The 11,046-nt window shown below is 33.6% G+C and overlaps 2 protein-coding genes across 2 annotated transcripts; both read right to left on the bottom strand.

Annotated features, from left to right (window-relative positions):
- Nucleotides 1-3,295: 3,295 nt before the first annotated feature.
- On the bottom strand, nt 3,296-7,856 carry LOC18048408 (3-hydroxyisobutyryl-CoA hydrolase-like protein 1, mitochondrial). Its single transcript, XM_006440231.2, has 14 exons — nt 7,449-7,856; nt 7,234-7,314; nt 6,473-6,541; nt 6,314-6,377; nt 5,564-5,643; nt 5,376-5,459; nt 5,183-5,267; nt 5,001-5,086; nt 4,535-4,656; nt 4,342-4,402; nt 4,137-4,235; nt 3,941-4,042; nt 3,795-3,836; nt 3,296-3,709 (listed from the first exon to the last, which is right to left on the bottom strand). The coding sequence occupies exons 1-14, from the start codon at nt 7,485-7,487 to the stop codon at nt 3,581-3,583; spliced, it is 1,143 nt and encodes a 380-aa protein (XP_006440294.1). The 5' UTR covers nt 7,488-7,856; the 3' UTR covers nt 3,296-3,580.
- Nucleotides 7,857-8,680: 824 nt separating this feature from the next.
- On the bottom strand, nt 8,681-9,885 carry LOC18050191 (probable aquaporin TIP2-2). Its single transcript, XM_006440232.2, has 3 exons — nt 9,759-9,885; nt 9,162-9,412; nt 8,681-9,052 (listed from the first exon to the last, which is right to left on the bottom strand). Exons 1-3 carry the CDS (start codon nt 9,883-9,885, stop codon nt 8,681-8,683), a joined length of 750 nt encoding a protein of 249 aa, XP_006440295.1.
- Nucleotides 9,886-11,046: the final 1,161 nt, after the last annotated feature.

An 11,046-nucleotide genomic window follows, 5' to 3' on the forward strand; every position in this document is an offset into this window, starting at 1 on the left:
TTATAAAAATCAAAAATTATCATTCTTTAATTAGGAAATAAAATCTTTAAATTTAAAAAAATTATTGCTGCTATTACCATTCATATTCAAATAACAAAATAAAAGTTAAAATAATAAAATGGATTATATTTTATTTATCGATTATTATACTTTAGCAATAAAAAAAATTTATATTTATCCACATGCTTATAAATGTGTAAATAAATTTTATCCAATATAATGTCTTTTTCAGTTATTCGCATTCTTACAGCAGTTTAACTGTAACTCATAATATTTTTAAAAATAAATTCCACGAATTAATTAACTAATTTTCTTCATTACTCATTATTTCTATAATACAGTTAACAATAATTACTTAAAAATTATAATATTACCAAACTAGCCTTACGCTCCAAATATCTGCCCCAATTTGCCCGCTTCAACATATATATCAATTACGTTGACAAATATGTGTTCAAATCATAAATATTCAAAGAAAAGTGCGTAGTTGAGAATTTATATGTTACGGTTCAAATAAGAGAATGACAAATTAGGATTAAAAAAAAAAGGGGGGGATAAATTTGATCATTATCGTTCTTGCTACAAAGAGCGACACCAACTTACACGCAATTCTCCAAACGTATTATTTACTTTTTAAAAAAAAAATCATATTATATACTCCAAGAAAAGTGTGGTTGATAATTATATTCAATGACCCAAGAAACTCATGTTCGTCCACTCTAATTCTTTCTACCGTGGTCGTGGGGCTTGCCGGCTTGGGTTAAGTGGCTTAATGACAAGTAACTCATATGTCGTGTTCGTCCACTCTAATAATTACGCAGACTGCCAGTCCACTGAGGGCACCATACCAGTCAATGACACTCTAATTGAACTGAACGTATCGTGTGGGTTCACAAACGATAATAATTTTGCTGATCCGATGATGCTTTGGATCATCAATCTTTTCATATCGCATCAAATTAATTGAGTATAATTATGTGGATTACGTAGTTTAGTTTAGTTTTTTTTTTTTTTTTATTTGCATCTGATCAAATTCTTTACCACACTTCACTTTATATACATTAATTTATACGAAAAATTTGTGACTGTACTGTTATTTAAATTCTCAAACTTCGTATACAAATCTGTTGTGCTTTAATTTGCTGGCTATCATTTTAACCACTTTGTATTTTCTCACTGTCTCGCGGCCTTCTTTCTTCCATTTTAATTTTTCGGTCGCGCGTGGACTACTAGAAAATGTGTAATATGTATAGTTCATACAATAACAAAGTAACATAAGACTACACGTGAATCACTTATGATTTCTAGAATTTATTTTATGAATTATATATATTCAAGTGTGGATGTTCCTTTTTTGTAAGTGTGGATGTTCCTTTTTTTTTAAAAAAAAAAAATGGATTCGAGATAATAACATGAGATGATGTTGATGTGTTATTATTATTATTTATTCAATTAACTATAACATCAAATGGTGTTAATTCGAATCTCCATTTTAAGAAATGCAAGCATCCGACCTTTAAAAATTATGTATAGCTACACTAGAGAAAAACTCTCTCTCTCTCTCTCTCTCTATATATATATATATATGTATATATATATATATATATGTATATATATATATATATATGTATATATATATATATATATATATATATATATATATATATATATAATATAATAATAATAATAATAATAATAATAATAATAATAATAATAATAATAAGGGTCCGGTTATTTTGAAATCGCTCTAAAATAAAATATTTTTTTATAACTACACGATCAAAGTTATAATGAGTTTTTTACTGTTTATCACTTTGCTCGCGTGATTGTGAGTCATGCTGTACATTAGAACAACTCCAAGGTAGCCATAACCTAATAATAATATTAATTACTGTGAATTTTGAACTGAAATGCATACATGATAATAAAATATTAGATGAAAGTCTAGTAAAACGCCCTAGTCTCTTTAATATGTATTCTAAATCGAAAAGCCTAATGCTACGTTTACTTGCCAGATTCAGGAATGAGAATCCGGAATCGGAATCATTCCCGCGTTTACTTGCTAAAATAATGAGCGGAATCATATTCATTTTCATGGACCCCACAACAATTTGGGAATCAAATATGAGAGTCTTATTCCCAAGGGGGGCTTAGGAATCAGACCCCCATTCCCTGCATTTCCCATTCTACCCACGTTAATTTTGTATTATTCCAAAAATACCCTCACTTTAGATAAAAAAATATAAAAAGCGAAAAATAAAAAAAAATCCCTAAAACCTAAACTCTCTCACCCATGCCTCCCAATCGAACGCCATTGGAGCTGCTTCCATCACCATCACAGCCATCATCGTCTTTGACGTCGTGGTTCGCTGGCTGTGGACAGCTGCTCATCGCTAGTTTCGTCTCGGTTGGGCCGCGTCGATTTCGTCACCGTCTCGATTTCACCCCCATCTCATTTCGTCTCCGATTTCGTCTTTAATGGCGACAATTATGATCTGATGCTGCTGCTACTGCTAACGACGATGATTGTTGTTGTCGTTGTTGTTGATGACGATGGCAATTGAGATTTTGATTGTTGCTTTTCTTTTTTTTTTTTGGAGAAATGGATTATTTTTGTTGATGATGATTATTTGGGAAATGGATTAATTTGATGATGATGATTATTATTATTATTATTATTATTTTGGAAATGAATTATTTTGTTGATGATGATGAATCCGATTATGATCATTATTATTTTTTGAAATGGATTATTATTTTGCTGATGATGATATTTTTTATTTTGATTATTGTGATTAATTTTTTATTATTATTAATGATAAATTATAATTAATTAATAAACTAACAATATATGAATATAATTAATTAATATATTAACAGTAATTTTAATAATAATAATAGTTATTATTGTAATTAACTAAGGGCATTTTAATAACTTGAAACAATTCAGACTATTACGATTCCAATTCTTGCACCTCGAGTAAACAATTTATTTTGATTCTCATTCCCAATTTCCATTCCAACCTATTCCAATTACTAGCAAGTAAATGCAGCATGAATGTATACAATTATCTCCATTAAACAAAGGTTAAATTTTGATATGCCACCTTAAATATTATAGAAATTTGATGCCTTGTGGGGTGATAAAAAGATAAGGCGGAGAGTTATTCAATTGAAGATAGATGCATTTACCTATATCTTTACTCTGTAGAGGGGGTAAAATTCTGATCTATATTCAGTAGGACCTTTGGTTGTCTGTAAATATATATAGATTCTTCATCGATCCATTTTTGAAATATATTTAAAAGCTGTAACAATTCAGAAAAAATAATATAAAAATCCTAGGACGTGGTTGCTTATTAATCAAGGCACACTTAAATCACGTGACCCTTTCACTTGGTCCTCTCCTTTCTGTCGATTTGACCACAGTAATACCACCAACTCTACATCTACTTCCTACGTTCACATGATTGGAACTATATAAGCAAACGGATAAGAATCGGTTTGGAAGTGCTTACTAAACTTATTATCACACCATATAATTATTAGTATTCCGCACATAAAAAGTAGCAAATGCAAATTACACATTTGCATGGGAGGCTTTTCGCAATTTGTTTGGTAGCTCTAACTCAGGCTCGTCGACACTAATCCTCTCAAAGTATGCATTTACCATTTCTTCTGTAACTTGTTCCAAACACGGCGGATCCCACTGCATTATTTCATTTCATTAATGAGAAAAGAAAATTGCTTGCATAAAGTCCATTACAAAATGCTGAACATCACAAAATTTGTACCTTAGGTGCAAAGGATTTCTCCACCAGTCGTGTCCGTACCCCCTGTTATCAAAAGGCAGAACAATAATTATTACTATAAGGTTCACAAAAATTCATAGAATGATTCAATTTTAAATAAAGATAGTTTTCACTTCCCATATTTGTACCTCACAGAAATCATTTGATATCTGCCTGGAGATCATTCGCATGCTCATACGGTACTCACGCTTAAGACATTCTTCAAGAGTCTCAAATCTGGCTTTTTGTATCTGTTTTAATATTTCACCAAACAATTAGGTCATGAGTTAATTGATACTGCTTGGCTTCGAAGTATAATGTAAAAACATGAAACAGAGAACTTACAGATTTTAGAGAAATCTTCAAGCTCAAAGGTGGAGCTTCTCTTAGTTTCTTGAGTGTTGAAAGGCACCACTCATCGTTTGTTTCAGCCACTTCACTTTCCTGAGAAAAGTTTAGAAATTATGATTCGTCAGTCTTAGGGATGTTGAGTTTAATCAAGTAGAAAGGAGTTAATAAATCAATGAACTAATAGAGTAGCTACCCTTACCAAAGCACCAATTATTTCCTCGACTGTATCGTGGCCAAAACATTTATTCAGAGTCTCAACTCTGCGCATAATCATTACATAGACTGTGTTAGATTATGACATGATTGTCCAACAAGGATAGTTAAAAGAATAAGGAAGCTCAAGATTTCAAATATGGTATATTGGAAATTTATTTGTGTATATAAGCATGTACCTGTGAAGAATACTGTTTTCATTTGGATACACATGCTCGCTGTGCTTTGCAAGAAAAGTTTCCATGGCAGAAAAATCATGCACAGCTAATGAACGGAGTTGCTCTTCGATCAGTGGAAGTCTCTGTTAACAATAATTGATATTAGATATGCAGCTAATTAAACAGACCAACTACAGCACAAAATTGCCTAGTTCTGTATTCCCACCCACATTCTTGATTGAAGAAACTCAAGTTCCGAAGTTTTTCATTGCAAACTCCACAAGTTTTCAAAACTGTCCCTCTACTTATTACACATCATACATACACTACTTTTAACATTCGGTTGTCATTAAACTCAGAGATAAACAAAGAATTTTGAACAGAGAATGAAGCGTGTTGTGCCAGACAGCGTTGCATTCTAGATACATCCCTAATTAAGCTAGAGTATTTTTTTTGGTCATTTTATATAAGAGAACAAGTAACAAACTGCACTGGGTATGTAGTGAGTAGCAAATCCACAAGCTAGCAGCTCTTCTCCACTAAGCCTCCCTCCAGTTAGACCCAGATATTCTCCTGTATTGAAAACAAAAAGGGAAGCAATTAAGCAACAATTTGATTAACACTTGATTAACACCTGCAAGATATGTTAAACATGAAATTTGAACCTACCTAAGTGACCAGGCAAATGTGAAAGATAATATGAAGCCCCAGCATCAGGATGCGAACCAATAAGTACTTCAGGAATAGCGAACACCTGAAATGATTATGTGAATGCCATGTAAGTTCAAACAAGCTTCAGTATGGGTGGAGAAAATTATAACATGTATAAGAAATCATGAATTTAAATATCAATGATACATACAGTTTTCTCAGTTGCAATGCAAAACGAACCATGGACAGAAAGTCCTGCACCACCACCCATTGTAATTCCATTCATGATAGCTACCTGCATAGAAAATAGCAGCAATGCAATCATGCATACAGTGGAATAAGCAACTAAAAGTATGTTGCATAAACATGTAAGGAATAAAGTATAAACAAAAGACTCACATGTGGCTTCAAATATGTGTTTAAACGGTACATTAAGCTGTAGAATGTTCTGAAACATTCTTTACATTCTTCCACTCTCCCTGCATATAACCAATTAATGAAGAAGTAGATAAAATAGTCAGCAGTTACCAGCAACAACCACATAATAATAATGCATATGTAGCAATTTGTGCATAATTAAATTTATTTACTTGCGTGTATATGTATGATTTCTGACAAGAAGTAAAGAAGTCAAACATCAACTATCCTAGTGCATTGTTAATGAAAGAGTAACAACTGTGGGTTTCACTATGTTCCAAAAAAGGTTTAATAGAAATAATGATAATGGTGACTATGATGAGAAAATTCAAAATAATGCAAGTACTGATACTTCTACTCTCACAGCCAGGACAAATGATGGGTTATAAAATAATTAACTAACAATGCATTAAGGGCATCATCAGATAGAGAGTTTAGAATATCTCTATAGCAGTACAATCAACAAACAACATTATGTTATGAGTGCATTCATTTATTTTAACTACCGATTTGCAGCGTCAACATTCACAATAAATATAAAGCAGAACATACTTTATTAGATTATTGTAAGAATAATGCTATAGTAGACTAGAGGTATTCTAGAATTTATCAAACATGTCCCTACTACTGATTAATGAGGAAATGCTGAATTCAAAACAATTTAGCTAATAAATAATAATACTTAAATGGTACAGGGCTCATCGATTAACCAAATCCAAATATGTCTCTTACCTTTGCTAAGCAACCGATACAAGGTTACAACATCTCCACCAGCACAGAATGACCTGCCATTTCCCTTTGTATAAAAAACCAATAAACCGGTTGCTTTGACCAAGTTAGTAAGCTGAATTCACTAGAAGATAAATTTATTCAGAAAAAGAAAATACATACCTTAATCATGACAAAACCAACTCGGGAATCTTTCTCCCAGGACTCGTATAATTTAGTCATCCGAACACCCTAAAGAAGTGAGGACATTATGAATATAATAATTAGTCATCATGAGTCAATAACAATGGATACCAATTTTTTTTTAACAAGAAGATACACAAGAAAATTAAAAAAAAAAATTTCAGCCTGTTACTCTTGAATGATAGTATTACACACATATATACACAGTAGATAGTTTGTATTCCAAATAATGTGTCACCTATCATTAATAGTAATGTATAAATTGTTAATTAACTTTATTAGCCACCAATTCTTCTAATCTTGCAATGCATTCAATTGTGACACCTGAGGAATTTCATCAATTATTTAAGGGCCGTATATGTTAAATCTGACCCGCAAATGAAACTAGTAGTCGTAAAAAATGAACAGCAAACTAATATTTATCAAACTGAGAAAAGCATCACAAACATGGATGTGTGCCAGTGAATAGTGAAAAAAAAAAAAAAAACTTTTCCACAAAATGAGCTTTGTCCTTTCAATAAAAGCGCCTGTAAACTCAAATGTCCAAACACAATTGCAACGAAAATAAAGAAAGTGTATGCAAGGAAATTAAAATGAACAATTGAGCACAAAATTCAGAACACCCAGATCGCAAGAGTAACTTCTAAGACTATTCATCCAAAGATCTAAGAAACTGCTGTAATTACTAAGTCAGTAATTTAAAACAATAACAATAATGAGATGTGAGCCAAGAAAAAAACCATGGGAGTAAGCAGAGCATTCAGGACATTGGGTCTGTTGAGTATGATAGTTCGTGAGCTTGCCCCTTCTTCAACCAGTACCTGAAGAGAAGAAAATGCAATGAGTCATACATTCAGGGATACCGATAAATTCCAAAACATTAATAAAAGTAAATCGTGCACTGTTTGCATAATGCAACAAGATGATTGTATACAGCAGCGCTGAGCAAACTTACCATGTTGTCGGCATCGTTGCAATCGTTGAGTGAAGACATGCCTTCTGCTACCACTCGTTACAAGATCGTCTCAGGATAATGTGTTTTGGAGCTTTTTTTTGTGGAATATTATATTTATTTATAATCCTTGGGAAATGTCTTGGACCGGCGGCGTTTGAAGAATATTCCGTCGACACGTATATATTTATTTATTGCGAACAACTTTTGACGTTGGGTGTGAAGGTGTGTACAGTCTGTTGACTAATCTAAATTTTAGTTTGATTTTTCAGGTTGGTGATACGACATTTTTACTCAAAACAGAAACAGGTGAAGTGGATTACATGCAAAGTTCCGCAGCCCTTCAATCCTCAAAACAAATTTTTGACCCGAAGGCTGCCTGTTAGCATCTAATTACTACAACAACAACAACAACAACCAGAACAAGAAATTTTTTATATACGTAGCGGCAAAATTATCCGCGAACCCGTAAATTCACCTGCTGCGGGAAATTTTTAATTGCCTTAGCCCGCTGGTACATGGCGTCGGGCACTACTAGTTAAAGTCCCTTCCCCCAATTGACGTTGGGGTACCCAGCAATATTCGTCATGTTGATTTTTAATTTGTGCTCTCAATTTAGATATTTTAGAGCATCTCTAAAATACTCTTTAAATTTTACTCTTTAAATATCTATTTACTTACTTATGTGACAAATAAAAAAATAAAAAAATATGATATTCTCTAAAAAACTCTTCAAATAAAAATAACTTAATATTATTTTAATTAAATAATTATTTTTTTAAAAGAAACAATCAATAACAATGAAAGCACTTCTCTCTTTTTCTCCAATGAAAAATAATAAAGTATAAATTGAAGAGGGAGAAATCAACTCTCTAAATTTAAAGAGAGAGAATAATTTCTTATTTGAAGAATCTTAATTAGAATATCTTTTGGAGTCTTAAATATTGAGGTGACTCTTCAAATAATTAATAAAATCTTATTTGAAAAGTCTTTGGTGATGCTCTTAGTATAATAAAAAAAAAAATTTTAAAAAACGGCTGAACAAGGAAACAGAAAATGAACTTTCACAAAAACTCAAATTGACTTATTATTTACATGTCTTTATTACCACAAGTACAGCCTCTTTCCTGATGAACATTAAACATGACGAGGCACAACCCAGAAGAAGTACAGACAGAGAACCACTCGGACAACCCAAACCCAAAAAGCCCAAACAGATCTCAACCCTTTTCGCTTTAAGCATAGTCCTCAGTAGAGGCTGGGGTGTAAGACCCAATGAAAATATCACCGTAGACAAGCCCAGCCAAGCCTCCTCCAATAAGAGGCCCAACCCAGTAGATCCAGATCTGCGAGAAGTCGCCGCTGACCACAGCTGGGCCGAATGATCGGGCGGGGTTCATTGACCCGCCACTGAATGGGCCGGCCGCAAGAATGTTGGCACCAACTATGAAGCCGATAGCAATGGGTGCAATTGTTCCCAGTGGGCCCTTCTTTGGGTCAGCAGCTGTGGCATAAACTGTGTAGACTAGTGCAAATGTTATGACAATTTCCATAACCAAACCTTCAGCGGCATTCAATCCTGCACCAACTGCGTGTGTGGGAATGCTCTGCCAATTATACATACACAACACATCAAATTTGCTACAAAAATATACAATAAGGACAAAATAGAACCATGGTTACGATTTGTTGAAATAATGGGTAAGATGTGCATACCAAGCCACTAGTAACAAACTGGAGGAGGAGGCAAGCAACGATGGAGCCGAGGCATTGGGCAATCCAGTAGAAAATGCCAGTCAGTATGGTGATGTTGCCTCCGACGGCCAATCCCAATGTGACAGCTGGATTCAAATGGCCGCCGGAGATGTTGGCGGCGATGGCAACACCAACAAACAGTGCTAATGCATGGGCCACGGCCACGGCGACCAGGCCTGCTGGGTCTAGTGCCGCATCCGCTGTGAGCTTGCCTACAAATCCACAATAATAGATAAAATCATTCAATTACACGTGGCTCAATTCCTTCACTTCTTGTTTCATTAAAAAAAGTCACGAGGATGCGATCCGGCATGACCCCGGTTCAAAATTGGTCAAATTGGGTCCGTCGAATATTAAATGGAAAAACGATCTCTTTGTCTCGTTTACATGCATTTAAAGCTGAAGGGGACAGGACTGCTCATGCAAAATTAATTTCAGGTCGTATATGGACGAAACACACTGAAAAGATTTGTTGGGATTCACAGGGAAAAGCTGTACATCAATTGATGGCCAAAGTGAAATGCTAAATGCTTCAAACGATTAATCAGTGTCACTTACTATAAGCGATAGCTGATCCAACACCAGCGAACACAAAAAGAAGCGTGGCGATGAACTCGGCTAAATAAGACTTGAGAGACCCAACACTGAAAGAGTCACCGAGGCTGCCTAAAGTAATCTTCACCATTTCTGTTGCTCACTAGGAAATCAAATACAACCAGAAGAAACTTTTCTTTCTAATTGCTATGAGTTTCTTGAAAGTGTTGCTAGGTTTTTATATACTGAAAGTTAAAGACTATGCAAAGCAGAAAGAACAAGCCGGCACCGGCCGCGGGACCCAAATGCGTGAATAGAATAGTTATAATATATGCCGACCAACAGCCTTTATTTTGATAAATTAGAGGAATTATGAGCATAAGACAACCAACTTAGCTAGTAATTAATGAAGAGATAAGCTGCTTATTTTAAGAGCTCTATGAATGAGGATAAGCATGTTTTAAGAGAATATTGTCAAAAGTAAGCTCCATTGTGCATCATTGTGAGGTCTGATGTAATTTTCTAACTTACGAATGGTATTATTTTATTAAATTGGCGGTTGCAATGGGCCAATGATAGTGATGATAACAAAAACAATGTATAATCTTAAGGGTTTGGTTATTTTGTGCTTTTTCGTCATCTAGTAAGACTTTGTCAAGAAAATTTCATCCGCAAATTTGGTCTAATGCAGCTGTTTAAATTTGATCAGAGTAAAGGTTGACTAAATTATATGCATACACAGATGGATATGCCTGTTGTTTAGAGCTAGCAAAGTGGCAATCACATCCAAAATGAACAACATTTGGCTCACTTCTAGTTAAAAATTTTTAAGATAATCCGATCATGTACAACTTCTAATAAGTTTCTTGAGCATGAATTTACAATAACAAGATAGATTATCAAAATCTGTTAAATAAAACTTTGTGATGGCATAATTTTAATATTTAGACTTATAATAAGTCATATTTATAACTCTAAATATTTAGAAGAAAATCAACCCTCCCTTACTAATAAGCATTGGAACTAAATTTTGGTTCAATGGAGGTTATAATAAAAAAAGGGAAATTTGTAACCTACCTCCAAATAAATTGACATTTTGCACCGCGTCCCCAACAAATTTGACTTGTTGCACTGCGCACCCAAAAAAATTGACATTTTTGCACCACGCCCCCAATTCCGTTATTTTCTCAGTTAAGTTTAACGGCTCCGTTTAACTTTTGATTGAATGACAAAAATGCCCCTCTATGTAAAAAAAACAAAATTTTTAGCTCATTTAATTTTTTAAGGTTTTTTTTTCAATTGTAATAAAAAA

This window comes from Citrus clementina, unplaced genomic scaffold (genome assembly GCF_000493195.1).
Source record: "Citrus clementina cultivar Clemenules unplaced genomic scaffold, Citrus_clementina_v1.0 scaffold_3, whole genome shotgun sequence".
NCBI classification, from domain to species: domain Eukaryota; kingdom Viridiplantae; phylum Streptophyta; class Magnoliopsida; order Sapindales; family Rutaceae; genus Citrus; species Citrus x clementina.

Bases quoted from the DNA above. Each gene is read 5' to 3' on its own strand.
- LOC18048408 (XM_006440231.2), bottom strand. From the start codon at position 7,487: ATGTCTTCACTCAACGATTGCAACGATGCCGACAACATG. The intron at 5,644-6,313 runs GTAAGAGACATA...GGTTATATGCAG, and splicing joins GTATCGGTTGCTTAGCAAAG to GGAGAGTGGAAGAATGTAAA. The intron at 4,657-5,000 runs GTTTGTTACTTG...TATTGTTAACAG, and splicing joins CTCACTACATACCCAGTGCA to AGACTTCCACTGATCGAAGA.
- LOC18050191 (XM_006440232.2), bottom strand. From the start codon at position 9,885: ATGGTGAAGATTACTTTAGGCAGCCTCGGTGACTCTTTCAGTGTTGGG. The intron at 9,413-9,758 runs GTAAGTGACACT...GTGGATTTGTAG, and splicing joins TGGATCAGCTATCGCTTATA to GCAAGCTCACAGCGGATGCG. The intron at 9,053-9,161 runs GTATGCACATCT...TATAATTGGCAG, and splicing joins AGTTTGTTACTAGTGGCTTG to AGCATTCCCACACACGCAGT.